The 19,367-nt window shown below is 31.9% G+C and overlaps 2 protein-coding genes across 3 annotated transcripts; one reads left to right on the forward strand and one right to left on the reverse strand.

Annotated features, from left to right (window-relative positions):
* Positions 1-456: 456 nt before the first annotated feature.
* Trp1 (translocation protein 1) lies at positions 457-13,386 on the reverse strand. Of its 2 annotated transcripts, none has more exons than XM_090108424.1 (8): positions 9,870-9,988; positions 6,584-6,710; positions 3,233-3,366; positions 2,858-2,971; positions 2,368-2,567; positions 1,744-1,930; positions 1,253-1,419; positions 457-747 (listed from the first exon to the last, which is right to left on the reverse strand). In XM_090108424.1, exons 1-8 carry the CDS (start codon positions 9,882-9,884, stop codon positions 597-599), a joined length of 1,095 nt encoding a protein of 364 aa, XP_089964550.1. In that variant the 5' UTR covers positions 9,885-9,988; the 3' UTR covers positions 457-596. The 2 variants fall into 2 exon arrangements, with proteins under 2 accessions (XP_089964550.1, XP_089964549.1); XM_090108423.1 differs by lacking the exon at positions 9,870-9,988 and adding an exon at positions 13,232-13,386 and having other exon boundaries at positions 458-747.
* A 1,184-nt stretch (positions 13,387-14,570) lies between these two features.
* Positions 14,571-19,255, forward strand: kraken (serine hydrolase like 2 kraken). Its single transcript, XM_090108816.1, has 2 exons — positions 14,571-15,086; positions 17,089-19,255. Exons 1-2 carry the CDS (start codon positions 15,065-15,067, stop codon positions 17,994-17,996), a joined length of 930 nt encoding a protein of 309 aa, XP_089964942.1. The 5' UTR covers positions 14,571-15,064; the 3' UTR covers positions 17,997-19,255.
* The last annotated feature ends 112 nt before the right edge of the window (positions 19,256-19,367 follow it).

Raw genomic sequence — 19,367 nt, forward strand, 5'->3', positions numbered from 1 at the left:
AAACCAAATTGGATGAAATTAGCTAGAAATATAGTTTTAAAACCTGACAAACGATAGATTTTCTTCCACTGGAACGGCAACTACGAATTTTCCTTTGACAGCAAGTATTACATCAACAAAAAAGAACAATAAAATCCAAAAATTTTACTCGGTACTAGTAATTTACTCTAAATCATGTTATTAATCGATTTAAATTTACAAACCGAGAAGCTTATATCTAATACACTGGAGATTTCAGTATGAACATTAACTTGTAACAAGAAAATATGACCTTGAATGACGCCTGTATGTTTTTTATCCCTTTCACACCTAACTACCTAGGTGTGAAAGGTAACTTGTAACAAGAAAATATGACCTTGAATGACGCCTGTATGTTTTTTATCCCTTTCACACCTAACTACCTAGGTGTGAAAGGTAACTTGTAACAAGAAAATATGACCTTGAATGACGCCTGTATGTTTTTTATCCCTTTCAAAAAAACATACAGGCGTCATTCAAGGTCATATTTTCTTGTTACAAGTTAAAGTTCATACTGAAATCTCCAGTGTATTAGATATAAGCTTCTTGTTACAAACCGTGTAAATAAATAAGAATGTCTAAGTGTGTGTGTCTTGTTCCAAGTCGGCGGTTTCAACGATCTCAAAATCCCTGTCTGTAGAGGAACGTTGGCTGTTGTCTGTGTCCGACTCTGAGTGTTTCTCCGCTAATGTGGAGTCAGGAAATGTTTCCTGCTCTTGTGGTTCCTCTCTGGAAATAATAAATTGGCAGCATGAACAATTATAGGAAAAAATAACATAAAAAAAACATAATTTATCCTGGTTCAATATTTATTTTGCTAGCTCTCGCTTACGTGTAATAAGGAAGAATCCAAAGCGTATTTATAATTAATTGAGCTTAATTAATTATAAACAGGCATAGGTAGAACAAATAATAAGAAATATCAGTGCAGCAAAAATCTTGCAATGAAATACACTGCAAGATTTTTCTATTCAAAGAAGGCAGTTATATACAACTATCTATTCTTGTTTCTGGAAAAGATTGAACCTTAATGTAGCAAAATAATGCTAAAATTAAAAAATGCCTACTTTTCCCCGCTATCCACGGTCGGCGTGGGCTCGCTGACCGGGGGCGGAGTCTCCGCTTGTATCAGCGGAGTCTTCTCTTCAACTTAGTCATAGTATTTCTTGCTTTTGTCTAGTATACTGCCTTTACTTAATCTATTTTTAGACCAAAATAAGTATAAAATGCTTACTTTTCCCCGCTATCCACTGTCGGCGAAGGCTCGCTGACCGGGGGCGAAGTCTCCGCTTGTATCAGCGGAGGCCTTTCCTCATTTTCATCGTCTGACTGCTTGTCTTTCTTGCGTTTCTTCTTGCCTTTCGCCTTGTCGCTGTCAGAGCCCGGCCCGCGGTATTCGTACTGAAAGTATAGTATGTAAGTTACAGAAATGTAATTCTGTTAATCCCTACTATATCCGCTAATATTATAAATGCGGAAGCAAATGTGTTTATCCGTATGTTTGTCTGTCTGTCTCTTCTATCACGCCTAAACAGTACACAATTAAACCGATCAGAATGAAATTTGGTGCAAATATAGTTTGTTACCTGAGGGAGGATATAGGATAGTTTATATGCCAAGAATGTTATTAGCACGGGAATTATACGTGTAGAGACAGTTTGTTTATCTCTCAAAATCTCTAAAATATCTGTACCGATTTGGCTAATATAACAGTACTATATATACCTTATACAATGGCCAGAAGGACGCAAAGAAGCCCACATCCTCTGTCAAATTGGGTAGAAGCCACAAATGGTGTCTGGATAGTGTTAGGATCCAAACCAGACAGAACACGACCACTCGCAGTACGGCAAGTACTATGATCATCACGAGGAACGCAGCTGCCGCGATACTTAGGTAGTATACGCCTTTTCTGTGAATAAGAATAAAATAATTGTATTAGGTAAAGCACTAGAAATTATAGAAACAAATTGAACAAAACGCACTCAAGATTATAAAATGAAAAGTGAAAACTGAAGAAACAAAGCTTTTGCAAGACCACCTAAAGGGCTGTGCTTATGCAAGCCATATTTAGGTAATAGGTTATGTATTACATCTGCTCATCCTCATCCTGCTAAAAAAAGGTTCGATTTTAAATATTTTGGATGTGAATTTTTTTTCACCGAGATTCGATTTAGATTAGATGATGTAGATAGATTTAGATGGCCCCACCCACTAAAAGCCACAAACTAAACAATTCTTAACCATTATTAGTGTTTATATTTTAATTTACAAACAAACTGGGTTTTAATCCTTCATAAAATATGTGTTCATTTATTTATTAATTCTATCCATTTTGTCAAAACTCACCTAACAGTAGCCGGCCACAGCGGGAACATGCAAACCCCGATAACTCCGAAGACAACGAGCGCCCCGCACACCCAGTAGTACCACGGCATCGGGTCGTATATCCACACGTACGCGTCCAAACTGTCCAGGAACACTTGCTCCAGGTGCATCTCGAGACGTATCTTGCGTTTCTTCTTCTCTTTCTCTTTGTTTTCTTTGTCCTGAAAACATTGTATTCGTTGATTTAAAAAAAAAATCATATTATGCAACAAGACTAGAATTTTGATTCTGCATGGTATTCAATATAAGATTAATTATTGGAATCACTTTACAGTCCACAGTAATAATGTTAAAATATTTTTGTATTATTCACACTTACAGGAAATAATCATAGGTGAATATTTATGACAATAATGTTACTCTCCAGAGTGTATCGGCAGACATTTTTATATTTTTCGTCTTACACCATATTAAATATTTTGACCAAAATTGAATGTAATATTGTACTTACTTTACCCTCAGTAGCACTGGCCTTGTCCCCATCTTTCTCATCCCCACTTTTGCTTGATTTCTCAATGTCCTTCTTCTTTGATTTACCTTTCAATTCTTGCTCACTTACTGGTACCTGAAAACAATTATACTTATAAATACTGTTTTTTTTTCAAAATTCAATTAATTAGATTAACATATGATTAATCTAATCTACAATTTACTAAATATATCGTAGGAGCCTAAAAATAATATTGTTGAAATCATAGGATAATTCCTAATTATCAACTATCATTCGTGGCCAAACCATGTCATGCTTAGAAAATATTTTGACAAGCGATAAAACCGAATTTTATCTCAATAATTGAAATCATTCAATAAATATGTTTATAAATACCTTCTTAGCCCTGTGGAATAATTTATGTAGCAGCATAAGATGTAAAAAGTCCGTAACTTCGAGACGATTCGTGAAAAGCGGATTCTTGCCAGTTGCCCATTTTGATGTTAACAATGCGTCGACTGCCTTTGTGCCTGTAATACAAGGAAAAAATAACATAATGTTACAAATTTCAACCATAGGACTCACTGATAAGGATCAATTCTATGTTAATTCAATAATAAATATAATATCTCAAATTATTTAAAAAGTAGAGAAGACTAGAAGATTCTAAAGAAGGTAATCCATCGTCTTCTTTATCATACTTTAGTTATTTAATTGTGATTACAACTATTTCATTAGATTGCGATTCATAGTTTTTGAAAGGAACGAGCTACGGGTGTTACAGATGTTTGTATGTTTAAATATCTATCGTTTCACACTGAAAGGGATGCACTTAGATGATAGAATACAATAATATGATTCAGTCTGACCCCGTAACATGACGTCTTAAGGCAGTATTAAATCCAGTGTGTGAAAATGACAGCGCCATATGGGGTAGACGCGCCATCACTTTCCCACACAAGAAATAATATTGCCTTAAATACTGCTATAAGACATCATAGTAACATTTTTAATCACGATTTAAAAGAGTGAAGTCGGATCGGGCTGCAGTTTTATTTGCATTAATCATTATTAAACATCAGATCGAAACAAAGTAGCTCGGTTATCCTTTTATACTTAAAAAGGTCTCGAACCCGAATCGGCTTATCTCATACTTAATGAATTATTGATTACTGTTACACGATAACATGGCTTTCAGCACTTATCGCATACAATAAAACTAATACAAAGAAGATATGGACATTTTAGTGACATATGTTTTTAGTCTGTGTAAATAATTTCATATTGGGTGATAGTAATTGCAATTCACAAAACTAAAAAGTATGTTAACTTTATTATATTTAATTACTAATATAAATTTTATTACTGCATTGATTTCAAGAGCATTATTCCAACAATAATGCTCTTGATTATGGTAAAATTGTTATCAATGAATGAATTGAATATAAATATTTGTAGATGAATATATTCGCCTTCGTTCCTTAAAAGATATTAGGATACCTTTTCAGTTTAAGCAACACTTCTATTACAGATTAATGTTTAATGTTTTAAAAGCATTTATATTATTACCAAGGGAAAAAACATTAAACAGGAAATTAAAGAATATTTATAAACATAGGATGTAAATCATTATAGTTTGCCGGGATAATATTAGCGAAAAATAACATTGATAACCTACTTGAATTAACTTTACACATGTAATTTCATACATTTTTTAGAATTCTCAACTTTATAACAATAAAGCATAAGAACGAATTCTCTATGAAATTAACTACACGGTTACGGATACACCTAATGTGTTATAAGTTATAACACTTATAACGATAAAATAATAGCCATGAATACTGTGGTATAAAATGAAAATAAAAATAGTGCAATGAATTTTATAAGTGGAGCTGATTTTCTAAATCAATTTCAAAATTTTTATTATTCATTTGATAAACACGTAATATGTGTTTTTATATATTATATACGGTATGCCTGTAACGGTGTATTTACATCAAACGAACATAGAGCTAGAGCAAGTGCATTATTTCGTGATCTTTTAGTGTAAACGACTCGTATTCAATGTTATTCAGTACTAGAACATTTTACATTACATACAATCTCTACGCCTGCTTAGACTAAGGGCCGATTTTTCAATGCTTGGTTAAAACTTATCCGTCCAATAAAGTATTACACGATAATATTAAAATGTCACGTAAACTGTCAAATACGGGCAATTAGAAAAAGTTTTTAAAATGGTAGTTTTATACATTATTCGACGAATAAATTTTATCCAAGGATTGAAAAATCGGCCCTAAAAGAATTTGACAGTCGGGTAACGGGTTAGTATGAGCATTCGCTCGTTTGATAAAAATCCACCGTAAGAAAATTGGATTTTAAGAATTTAAGGTGGTATTAATGCCTTTACATTTAACCAAAACACATAAATCTGACTGAGACCATGACCATTTTGACCTGTGAGTTGAGACCTCCTTTTTCAGGTTTACATTTTAAATAACCTATAAATAGTAATATAATTTATTTCCTTTTCAATAGTTAAGGTCAAATTCTCATCAATAACCCATTCAAGATCGTTAATCATAACTATAGCATCTTTAACGAAAAAAAAGAAGTAGAACATTTTGAGTAGTTTTAGTATTTGAGTAAAACTACTTTGAAGAAAGCTTCTATAAATAATAAATATTCCATTTATAAATAAAAACTTAATAGTTATTTTTAGGTGTCGAAGTGATCGTCGAATATTGATGGCGTCATAACCCAAAATAACTACACAAAACACAAAAATAAAAGAGATAGTTAAGAGAGAGAGTGAATAACTGAATTATTTAATTGGACCTATATGTACAAAACATTGTTAACATAATCAATAATTTTCAAATAAAAGAAAACATAATTCTAACGACTAAACAAGTTTTGCTGCTAATTTAGTTTATGTCAACGACCTGAAAAGGCGCACGTAAATTTTGTTAACCTTTTCTGGTCCTCTTAATGTTTTAAGGTGTCGATAAAGGGGTAATCTATACGAAATTGACAATAAAATAAAAAATTTCTTGATATTTTGGGCACGGCGAATGAACTACCGCAAAATTATCCAGAAACCTCCAGAAAGCTGGTACCTCAAGTCATTTTTTGTTACCGTATATTACTAGTGTAGTATTATAAATTTAATCTGTGGTATTATATTATAACCAAAGCGTTTAACTGATTTTGAAACGGTGCTCATTTGCTGATACCCAATACTAAGATGACTAAAACTTTAAAACAACCTGAATACACAAATTAGGCTATGTAGGCCATGATTACAAATTTACATGGTGAAAACTCAAGATTCGGTTCCAAATCCGTTGTCGTTGGAAAGAATTAGAGTAAAAATAGATAGACAGATACAGAGGGCGATCTATTTCATAAGTTTTATTTAAAACGTTCCCAAGAGCGATGGAATTTTTTTAATTAGTATCGTATTCTTTAACAACTCATTTATACCTTCTAAACTCCTGATACAACACCTACACACTCTTTGATAGTAACTAGCGGCCCGCCCCGGCTTCGCCCGTGGTACATATGAAAAATAGATGTTGGCCGATTCTCAGACTTACCCGATATGCACAGAAAATTTCATGAGAATCGGTCCACCCGTTTCGGAGGAGTATGCAGACTAACATTGTGACACGAGAATTTTATATATAAGATAAAAATAATTTACATAAACTTATGTACGGTCAGATAATACAAACAACATACCAGTAAAATACTCGACGTGATGGTTCAAAAATTTTGTTTTCTTCGTTGGTACGTTTGCCTTCAGCCATTTAGCAACCGCGTATTCGTCGCTGGTTGCCTTCTCCGATTCCGGCGGTTCACCGAACTCCTGAAAAGTAATATATAAATTTTATTTAATGTGATCCTTTTGTAATAGTTCTAGACTCTATAGCGTAGTATTCAGTCGGTTTATCACTTATTATATGTTGTCGGAAAAAATATTGGAATCGAAAAGTACCTACGTAGTAGAGCCAATGTTTTCTATGTAAAAAAGTACTAGGTAGTAAAAGGCCATTAAAGCCGAGGACTTCTTCATTTCCAAAGTCTTACATTATTTCAAAGTCTTATTGCAACCTATAGCAATCCATAGAAAGTTCTAGAAACTTAAGTCGTAACTACTTAACTGTAAGATATTATAGATAGCAATAAACCAGTCAGCGATTATATTCATTGACTTGCTAGTGATTTGTGTCTGTAATATCCAAATAAATATGCCAATTTATTACATAATTTAAGTCGCCAGGTGTTTCTATTGGAAACATGAAACATCAACATACAAAATGACTAAAAGTGCATCATACAGTATCGAACGATCCAGTTATTTAATGGCATATAATTGGTTTCCCTTCTAAAGATATTTTCGTAATTATACAGGAACTTTTATAAGTTGGAAGTCGCTGGAAGTCGAGTTATTAGGTTTTCCAATTGATCAATATAGACCACACAAAAAAATAATAAAATTACATCATAGCCCATAGGTACACAAAGAAAGTACACTTTTTCAATAATTGTTTCTATCACAATAAAATTTTATTATTTTCAGTTGATCCAGTTGCTTCAACGACTTTAATCAAATAAAAATGTCCATAATAATAGCGTAAGGATGTATAGAATTAAGAGACGACAAAACATCGCGGCATTGAACTTGCATGAAGTTTACAGTTACATAACTACGTTGAATATATCAATTTTCCAGACTACTTTAGCATCACGAAAGATACGTTTGTTATTAAGAGACTCCATTTCATGCAATATTACACAATTATTAAACAACAATACATTTAAAAACTTAAAATTTTTTTAAGTCAAAATTATACCTCAATAAATTATAGTATTGTAAATTAAACAAAATTAATGTAAAGTCGTATCATAAAATTGTAAAGTAACGATGTCTACACGACAATTTGGACCAAAAGAAGCATCTTCTGTATAGCGATACAGCCCTAATTTCATTGATCAACATCGATAAAGCGAGGTAGCTGACCGAAGATCAGCCAATGCACTGCCCCTGACCTTACGAATTTTCAAATAAAAACTGATAAGATGCAAAAAATGCGATGCATTTCTTGTTTCGTGAGGTTAGAGACCTAATTAGATACGAAAAACATACATTCATAAGTAGTTCATGTATAATGGTATATTAAAATAAGGTAATATTAACACTAAATTATTACAACAGATACATGTTTTAGCAATTACAAAACATTTGCATCAATATTCAACAAATGTCTCAAGTTACTAATGTCTTGAGAGGTCTTTTATCTTTTTCGATTTAGGGTTAGTGTTTTTAATACCTAATCCTATTTCAATTATGAAAATATTAGTAACTTTTAAAAGATTTAAGTTAATTTTGCATTTCAAAAAAGCCTATAATAAAAATAAGTAAGTAGCAGAACACTTTGGAAACTAATATAACAATAGTTAGTACCGAAATACTTCGAGAACTTATTGGCACGTATATTAGTACGAGATCCGGCTGCAGGATCAGTGCGTTCATCGGTTTTTTGCTGAAAACCGAATTTTTATGTATATTTATAATTAGGAGAATATATATCGACTAGGTTGCCAGTCAAAATTTGGCCGCAAGCATGTTTAATTAAAATTTTTCTAATCGATTTTTGGGAAAAAAATTCGTTCACTTGTTTTTTGAATAAAATGTAGTCTACATCACGTCAAATGATATAAAAATTCTAAAAAATTACGGTTGCCGCTTTTCACCTGGCCGCAACATCTTGGCAGCCTGGTGCAAACAGGTATGATTTCGATTTATTTTTACGTTCATAACGCACATTTATGAATCATATATCAAATTAAAGCTAATTTTTTTCTATTTATTATCATATATGGTTGCCTAATTAAATCCGGCCGCAAATAAGGGTTGCTGGCTTATAAAAATTATAAATATAGGATTAGTGCATTCATCGGTCTTTTGCTGAAAACCAAATTTTCATGTAACTATATGTATTTATAATTAGGAGGATATATATCGACTAGGTTGCCAGTCAAAATTTGGCCGCAAGCATGTTTACACTCAACCTTAAATATTCAACATCTTTAACAGCCGGCAACCCTTATTTGCGGCCGGATTTAATTAGGCAACCATATATGATAATAAATAGAAAAAAATTAGCTTTAATTTGATACATGATTCATAAATGTGCGTTATGAACGTAAAAATGAATCGAAATCATACCTGTTTGCACCAGGCTGCCAAGATGTTGCGGTCAGGTGAAAAGCGGCAACCGTGATTTTTTAGAATTTTTATATCATTCGACGTGATGTAGACTACATTTTATTCAAAAAACAAGTGAACGATTTTTTTTCCCAAAAACCGATTAGAAAAATTTTAATTAAACATGCTTGCGGCCAAATTTTGACTGGCATCCTAGTCGATATATATTCTCCTAATTATAAATATACATAACAATTCGGTTTTCAGCAAAAAACGATGAACGCACTAATCCTATATTTATAATTTTTAAAAGCCAGCAACCCTTATTTGCGGCGGGATTTAATTAGGCAACCATATATGATAATAAATAGAAAAAAATTAGCTTTAATTTGATATATGATTCATAAATGTGCGTTATGAACGTAAAAATAAATCGAAATCATACCTGTTTGCACCAGGCTGCCAAGATGTTGCGGCTAGGTGAAAAGCGGCAACCGTGATTTTTTAGAATTTTTATATCATTTGACGTGATGTAGACTACATTTTATTCAAAAAACAAGTGAACGAATTTTTTTCCCAAAAATCGATTAGAAAATTTTTAATTAAACATGCTTGCGGCCAAATTTTGACTGGCAACCTAGTCGATATATATTTTCCTAATTATAAATATACATAAAAATTCGGTTTTCAGCAAAAAACCGATGAGCGCACTGATCCTGCGGTGGGATCTTAGACTATATGTATAATAAGCATTCTATTTCTCCGTTCTAATGTTATTTACGGGGGTTTTCTATGGATAAAGTGAATTAAACTTACAAACTCTTCCTCCATGGTCTAAACACGTGTGGCTACTGACTATGGCTCTAATACTGTGTACCGCCGGTGAAAGCGGGACATTCTCTACCTCAACATATAAATTGGAACGACATTGCGGTATATTTCACAAAATATAATCGTATTGTCATGCTCTTATCGTGTATAGGAGTGGATCGAATAAAGTAATAAACACGGTCTTGCTTTAGTTTGATGCGTTATGAGATTTACGTAATAATTAATGATATACGCACGATAAAATCTATACGAAAAAAAAATAGAAATTATAATTAAGGTCATTCATCTTGTAATTTAAATTTAATTCAAATTCTTAGATTTAAAATATAAATACTTGTGCTAATCGGTTAATTGATGGACTCATAATTTTTTTCGAGAGATAAAAAAGACTTTTCTTTTGTTTGAAGTCCATAACTCTTTACTTTGCAAACCGGATGTAATTCCAGTCTTTGTATTACAAATTACAGCCAAATAGGTCCAGTAAGTTGAGGGAATGAGAAAATAGACCCTTTACATCTACATATATATAAATTGTTCATATATAAAGATGTATGATGATGAGACAATTTCTAGAGTTGGAATAAGTGTAACACCAAACATGTTGACCAAACATACATCTGTACTGCTAATTATTGCATAGCTATTATATTTTGTATTATGTCTGACCTCTTCATGTGAATATACAAATTTATGTTTAACAGTTCTAAAGGCTGACTGATATAATTTTTAATCTTGGTAACCATTGTTACCAACTACAAATAATGCATGATTCGTAATGATTACATCAGCTCATGTCAACAAATGATATAAATTATTGTGAGATTGTTCAAACAGCCTAATCGTTTAGAAAATAGAGTACATTTTTCCTTACACTATCCCAAGAATCATATGTACATTTGCCAAATTTAACTTTATTCCATGACAGATTTTTTTTAAATATAAACCTTATCGGAAAAGACATTTTGAAATATGCACAGCGAGATACTTATATTAAGGATTTTTTTTAAATTAGTATATTTTTTAATGATGTCAAATAAATATGTCATTAGCCTTCCTTGATAACTGTCCAAGACAAAAACCATTTTTCAATTCAAACCAGTCATACCTGAGATTGGTGTGTACTGTGTTCAAACAACAAAACTATACAACTTTATCATATTTTAGGGTACACAAAGTCTAAAGGTACGGGTCCACATATTTACGGCATCTCTAAAAAATTATTTTTATTACAAAACATGTTTTTAAATTATCTTCTAAATGTATTGGACTGTTTAAAAATGAAATAAGAAATTTATAACAAAAAGTAATCAGACATGTGTGAAAGTGTCATCGGACATTTACTCTATTGGTGCTAATATGTATTAAAGCTGTAAGAATTTGAGAGTGGGAGTCGAGCATGCTTCGGCACGAATTGGGCCACGCTACCACCGGGGAAGGTACCACACCCTCACAGAATATCGGCGCCATAGTGACAGTTTACTGTCGCGTTCCGTACGGTGAGTGAGGGGTCCGGAGGCCCACATCCTTTCCCATTCCCTACCCATCCTCTCCTTCCCTATCCTCATTCCCTCCCATCCTCACCCCTTCTACCTAACTCCTTCCAAATCCCTTTGAGGACAGCAACACATCCACTTCCCAGTGGAGTGGATGCTTATGGGCGGCGTGTATCGCTTAACACCAGGCGACGCGTCTGCTCGTTTGCTATCCTATATCATAAAAGAAAAAAATAACTTTGCAGATGATACAACCCATACAAATTAACTTGAGACCAGAGCCGAATATATCACATAATATGGATATATTAGTTTTGGAGTTAACTGTTATTGGTTATAGTTACTACGTACCTATGAACATCCATACTTATAATATTATAAATGCGAAAGTAACTCTATCTGTCTGTCTGTTACTCAATCACGCCTTAACTACTGAACCAATTTGCATGAAATTAAGTATAGAGATATTTTGATACCCGAGAAAGGACATAGGATAGGTTTTATCCCGGAAATCCTACGGGAATGGGCGGAAAGCTAGTTTGATATGAAAATACATTATTTAGTAACGGCAAAGTAGGCTGTATACTTGAATAGTTACTTACAAACAATCATTCACCATCTTTATACTTTCCTGTATATAAAGCGCCCGCGTTTTCAAAGAAAAGCCCATTCACGTAGGATTTCCGGGATAAAACCTATCCTATGTCCTTTCTCGGGTATCAAAATATCTCTATACCAAATTTCATGCAAATTGGTTCAGTAGTTAAGGCGTGATTGAGTAACAGACAGACAGACAGAGCTACTTTCGCATTTATAATATTAGTATGGATAAACATGTGTCTTTAATATACAAACATCTATTGTATTTTATGAATACATTAAACTATGACTGAAACAATGTCTTTGTGCATTGGGTTTTTATATTTTAATCTCATTATTAATACTTACACAATATACACAGAATTAATTTGTTTTAAAAGGAGATAAGTACTGATTATTGCATAATTTTTTAGGTAAACCTGAATATATACTTTGATAATTAGTTTTTTATTTATAACAAAAACCAAGCATAATGTACCTACTATCTACACATTTTAAAGAAACTTTTATTTATCCTCAATATTTCATTTTAAAAGAAGTAGTTAGAAGAAAATAATATTAATGCATCATCAAACACAACCTGTGGTCTTTTGATTTTCTTCCACAATTTACAGAAAAGTAATTAATTATTGCTACAATAAAGGCAGGTTATATCAGTAGCTAAACTTTGTTTACATTAAATTTATAAGAAATATTTTGACTAACCTTTCTTCGCTGCAAACAAAATGTAGAGTATAGTTGAGTAGCTTGGCAAAGATCAAACAAAGAAACGCCGGAAGGATCGAAGTTATTTATAAAATTTTAAAATACCCAGATGTTTATGCACAACTGCGCATTGTAATTTGTACGCCCTATATGCGTTTTATTGTAATTTGCAACTAATGCTTTAAAAATATTTCTCGCTTTCAAGATATCACTCGTATGTAGTTAAGGAATTAAATTTAAAACATTTCATCACGGATCTGCAGACGTTGGAAATATACGTACGTGTATACTTTCAGGCTTCAGACGAGCTTAGCAAAAACAATCATTGCGTCACTGTTATTAATTGAAATATCAATAGTTAAACAAATTTTGTCGTAATTAAATAAGGAAATATTAATCTATCCAAGAATATATTTTTTTCCAAATAGCTATAGTCTGAAATTCCAAAACAACAACGCAAAAATTTAATAACCACATAAAAGTAGACCAATTTTTAATAAGTTTCTAAAATTAATCAATTACAATATAAATGTAACAAATAATATGTACCTCTTTGCGCTTTTTAGTTTTCCTCTTTTCTGCCATTACGAAAAACTGTATACGTTGCTGTTTCTGTTGATTTTTTTCCACACAAGTCACAATTCACAACTTCTCATGACGCTGAAACAACATTGACAAACTCACATCTGTGAAAATTGTAAAATCATAAATGTCAACGCCAAAAATACCACGCCAAATTGTTTGACGATGTTTGGCTGTTTGGTACAGATTCGTTCCGTAAAGGGTTCCGATGGGTTCCGATCACGTTCCGATGATTCTGATACTGTTATTCATGTGGTTATTCACTACAAACACGCAAGATTTTGGATTATATTTTATAATAATTAATATTTTACATAACTCTATTTTAAATAATGCATAGTTTTATATAAGTTTTATATCATTATTTTATACGGTATTGGTATATACAGGTAAAATATTTACTACGAAAAGAGTGATAAAAAAACGTATTAAACTTGTTTAAATCAACGGATACGGGATAATGCTAATCGATAATCGATATGATAAATCGATATCGCTGGTATTCAATAAATCCTCCTTTCTTCTTTACTAACTAATATTATATTAGAGCTAGCGCGCACGAGCAACTTTGTCTCCGCAACTATTTTGTCTCTCCCATCAATTGTATGGGGAGTTGCGTCGCTACGTGCGCGCACTTTCATACTAGCCCAAGGGTGGAGAGATAAAATAGTTGCGGAGACAAAATAGTTGCGGAGACAAAGTTGCTCGTGCGCGCTCGCTCTTAGTAAAGAAGAAAGGAGAATATTATCAATATTTTTGTAATCTGTGATTGAAGTATGATTGTAATTATCACAGTAATTATGTTATTAATGCCCAGTTTCTGAGAATTTTTAACGCTTGTTCTGTTCAATATTGTTATTGAATATTGACCCAAAAGTGACCCAATAACTTTGACAATTTATGCGTTTAGGAACATTTGAATCCTAATATCACAGACTTCTAATATCAATTCCGTTTAAACTCTTTTAAACTGGGTTTAATTTAACTGGCCATAGTGTGCCGTTTATCGATTCAATAACTTATTTGACCCCTAAGAACTGTACTTACAGCTGTACTGTGAGCTGTACTAATACTATACTATATGTACACAATATATTATGCTAAACCGCGCGGCACAGATTAATTAAAATCAAAATTATAATTAAAAACTGGCAATTCACAATCATCAGCGTCAACACTACCTATATTACTTGCTCTGTGGTATGTATAAACATCTGTGCCCTCAACAGCTGTTGGACAGCTGTCAACTCAAGTGTCATACGTAAAACTCAAAAGTGCGAAGTGAAAAAACTAAAATGTCAATAATATCGTATTCGTCATAGGTATTTGTTGAATTATTAATAATCAAGGAATTTATGAAAATGATAAAGATTATTTTCGGAATGGTACTACATGAATCATGTCTATTCATTTAAAATATTGTGTGGCTATCTAACAGCAACAATCTGAACATAAATTGTTCTGAAGACTTAAGAATTTTCTATCATTGCAGTACTTTGCAGTTTGCGGTATTTTATATTTTAAACGCAATGTTATTCGATGCGAACTGTCTGCCTAAGTATTGATGATTGATTTATTTCATATTGCGCCATAAAGTCTCGTTCAATAGTCGTGACTTGAGTTTTGGATAATACACAATATTACTATATTGACAGTGGTTTAGCAAATCATTTGCTGCAAATGATAAATTCAGTATATCTTGAATAGTGAAAGGAAAGTGTTGTGTCGCTCAGGAAGAATTAATTCGTTTAGAAGTGAAATAATTTCGAAGATATTGACACGTTATATTGTTTTATAAATATGAACGGACACCAAATGGAAGGTTTGTATTCATTTTTAAATTCATAACCGTATTTTATCATATTTTTACTAATTATGCATGTGGATGTTTTTGTGTTACATAAATTAAAAATTTTTTCATCACTGAACCAAGTGAAGGCAATTAGTACTGTGTCAAGGTTTACACTATCGAGACTTTAGTTTCTGTACAGATTTTTTTTCTTGCCACTTATACACATACACATTTTATTGATTTCTTACAGGATATTTTCATCCTTTTAAACCTATTTTATAACATTTTAAGTATACATTTTTACCAAAACATTCTCCATACTATGGTTAGGTAATAAGTAAAATTATTGATTCAGCAGGCATGTTACAGAGTTCATATGAAGTAAATTGACCTTGGTTATTAACTTTAATTCACACTCCATATGTAAATTGTATTCCAATTATTACAAAATTTGGGTTTTAAGTGTTTTTTACGTTATTTTATAATTGAAAAGCAAACATAATAAAACAATTTGATGTGATTTATAAATGAATAACTTTGATGTTCAAAAACGCTGGGCTCTAATTTTGTAATAATGATAGCCCACTATTAATTTTTAAAATTTATCTGGTCTAAAGACCTCTTTACACCAAATGGCTTGTGTAATGTGTTTCATATTTTTTAACCGACTTTAAAAAAAAGGAGGAGGTTATTGTTATATGTATTCATCATTTTTTGTACACTTTTCCTTATGACACATTGCATAAGGAAGTGTAACTAGGTAGTGTGTTTTACAAAATAAATGATAAAATTTTGCTGATCATAGCAAATAATTTTTTTTTATCATAACAAGATAATAGTGACACAATATTTTCTTACACAATAGTATTAGATATTTATTTCAATTTTAAAAAGACAGAAAATACAGACGGTATTTCCAATTTTGTTTAGAATAAGTAAACAATTTTATTTGTTCTATTCAAAGTCTTATTTCTTAAATCCTATTTGCATACAATAAAATGTAGAATTAATCATTAAGAAATAAGAATAAATTAAAATTGTACTTACCAACTTAAAATTTCCATACAAGATGTAGGGTTTTTTAATTAAAAAAGTTAAAATATGAAAAGATGCTGTCAAGGCTGAATAATAATAAAATTTTTAAAGTTAATCACAAATATAAGTTCTTTAGAATCTTTTTAATAAAGAACTTTCAACTTTATTATGAATTTGAAATATGCATTCCTGTGTGTTTCTAACCTGTCTAACTCTTTCAATAATATTTTTAAATATATTTTAGATAGGTAGTTGGTTCTTGTATCTGATATTACTGATAATAATTTATGAGTAACCAAAGATTATTATGTCATAAAAAATTGTAATATTTTTTATTCACCACCAAAACAATTATTTTTTTTCGTTCCAGAATTTAACAGAGAAGTTCAATTTTTCATGCATAATTTAATTGTTTTAATTAAACATCATTAATTACTATTGATAAACATACTATAGGTACTAAAAATCTAATTACATTTATTTCTTTACGAAAATAATTAGCATATATTCATTGGATATATTTAAATTTTATTTGAAGTAACATTTTGTATTCCCTATAATTTTTAACCTTTTGTCAATATCATATAAAATTGTGGATATGCAAAAAAACAACAATAAGATCAAAGGTATATAAATAAGGTATATAAATGAATTTTATCAAGGAACATGATATGCTAGATTAACTTTTTGGAAGATAAGTGTAATAACATTATCAATATTTTATGATTTTTTGTGTATTTCTAGTGATTTAATCTGTATTATGTATTTATAAACACTAGGAAGACCACATTACTTTTAATCTTTTCGCAAATTAAGTAAACTAGAGTGGAGTAATAATAGTAAACAGTTTCCTTCCATGGATAGTATCATAGTAAGTAACTTATGAATGATTAGAACCAACACTATAAACTTGCATTTTTGATCAAATAGAAATAAACCTTTAAAATCTATTTAATCTCATAATGGAAATTATATTGTTTATTTTCTTTTTTTGCAGAATTACCAGTTGGTGTGACTGTAGAAGAAATTGAAATACCTGTCCCTTGGGGGCATGTAGCTGGAAGATGGTGGGGTCCGCGAAATAAGCAGCCGCTCATAGCTATTCATGGGTGGCAAGACAATGCAGGCACCTGGGACAACCTTATTCCAATGTTGCCTGCTTCACAATCAGTACTAGCAATTGATTTACCTGGTCATGGAAATTCGTCTCATTACCCTACTGGTATGATCTATTATGTTTTCTGGGACGGCGTGGTACTTCTTCGACGGATAGTGAAACACTTTAAATGGGAAAAAATTAGCCTCATTGGCCATTCCCTTGGAGGTGCATTAAGTTTTATGTATGCTGCATCATATCCTGATGACGTTGACAAAATAATTTGTATCGATATTGCCAGCCCGGCTGTGCGACCGCCTGAAATCATGGTTAAGGCGACTGGTTGGTCGATAAATAAGATATTAGATTATGAAAATTTAACTGAGGATAAAATCCCGTGTTACGAGTATGAAGAAATGATTGATATAGTGTTAGATGCATATAAAGGGTCAGTATCGAGGGATAATTGCAAGGTGTTGATGAAACGAGGCATGGCTCCAACCCCGCCATCTATGAAGAAAAGGGGCTTTTACTTCAAACGTGATCCCAGACTAAAAGTATCTGGCTTAGGAATGATGTCTATAGAGACAGCGTTAGAATATGCGAGTCAAGTAAAATGCAAAGTCCTGAATATTAGAGCTATTCCGGGTCAGAACTGGGAAAGATTAGACTATTACATGAAAGTAATAGAAAAATTAAAACAAACGGCCGATGTAAATTATATAGAAGTAGAGGGAACTCATCATGTCCATTTAAATGCTCCAGAAAATATTATAACGCATATAGAAGATTTCTTAGAAGAATATTAATTTATTAGAATAAATGTAATTGTGATATTCAATGTGATGCAAAGCAAGCACAATAAAATTAGTATTAATATTAAAGCCTTAAAGGTTCCCGTAGGTCACTTCTTACACTAAAATATGGAATTACATGTAAAGCTAACCGATTTAAACTTTATTTGTTAATTGTTATTAACCCTTTACTAAAAATGGGTCTTTTCGGTTTCTACAACTATTTATGATGCTAGGCTTAACGATAAATTGTTATCTTAGGTATATTATTTATTTAAGATTATACAGGTGTCCCTTCGTCGGTATTCTAAGCTTAAAGGGATTAATGGCGTTTTCAAGTTATGCGTTTCTTGGTGGCCTGCTGTGGTGCCGAAGCGATGTGACAGTCGGATAGCGCACAACTCTATGTGCAGTGTGCACACTCGTACCTTGGCACTTGCACACGTGCTCACGTTTAATAATATCTATGTTTTTATTTATTTATGGTAAAATGCTTATATTAGTGGAGCGCTATATGCTGCTGCGAAAAGCTAGGAATAAAGACATCGAGTTATAGGAAAAAAATTAGAAAGGTTTACGATTTCGACTGTGTCGCGATTGGGCCGTGCCCCGACCTGTTCACGATCAAACATTACGTCCTGTCCAACTAGGGCCTTTCCGGCCTCCTCCACTCAACTCTGGGCCACAGTGTAGCGTGAATCATGCTTTAGTCTTTTTTACGTACCTAATAAGAATATGCAAAAATAAAAAAATTCCATTACCCAACGCTTACTACACCGACGGAGGGACACAATGTATAAGCTGCTAAGCGTGTGTGGGTTTCTGAGTAATTTTATGAAAATGGTGAAACTGGTAAATATAATGAGCACATAAGTTAGTGATATTTTTTAAGACACAGTTTAATAGATTATTTTTTCATGATAAGTATAAAAATACAGCAAAGCAGTGTGTAACTAGAAGTACTGTATCTATACTTGCACGGAAAAAGTGTTAATAACATAATTTTTTTTTAAATATGTCACAAAAATTGAATATATCTGAATGATAACCTTGCACATATTATGGCGCTATATCTACTAATAAAGTTGATTTTATACAGCTGTACTCAAATATCAGTAACAGAATCATGCTGTTATCAGTATAATAGTCTGGTTTCTTAGAAGGTATCTATTAAGAACGTATTCACTATCAGCTGATACATGCGGATGAAAGTACAAATTCCAATTTGCAATTTATTATGCTTATAATTGAATAAAATACAAGTAGATATGAAATCATGTTGACTTTTTTATTTACCCGACAAATCACTTTTCCCTTGCAGAGCTGCATACTATATTTGTGAATTGTGTCTTGTTTTTTATTTATTTAAATTTATGACTCGGTGAG

This window comes from Colias eurytheme, chromosome 13 (assembly GCF_061535395.1).
Source record: "Colias eurytheme isolate Ceu_HAF_F1 chromosome 13, ilColEury1 Martin Lab GWU primary, whole genome shotgun sequence".
Lineage (NCBI taxonomy): Eukaryota > Metazoa > Arthropoda > Insecta > Lepidoptera > Pieridae > Colias > Colias eurytheme.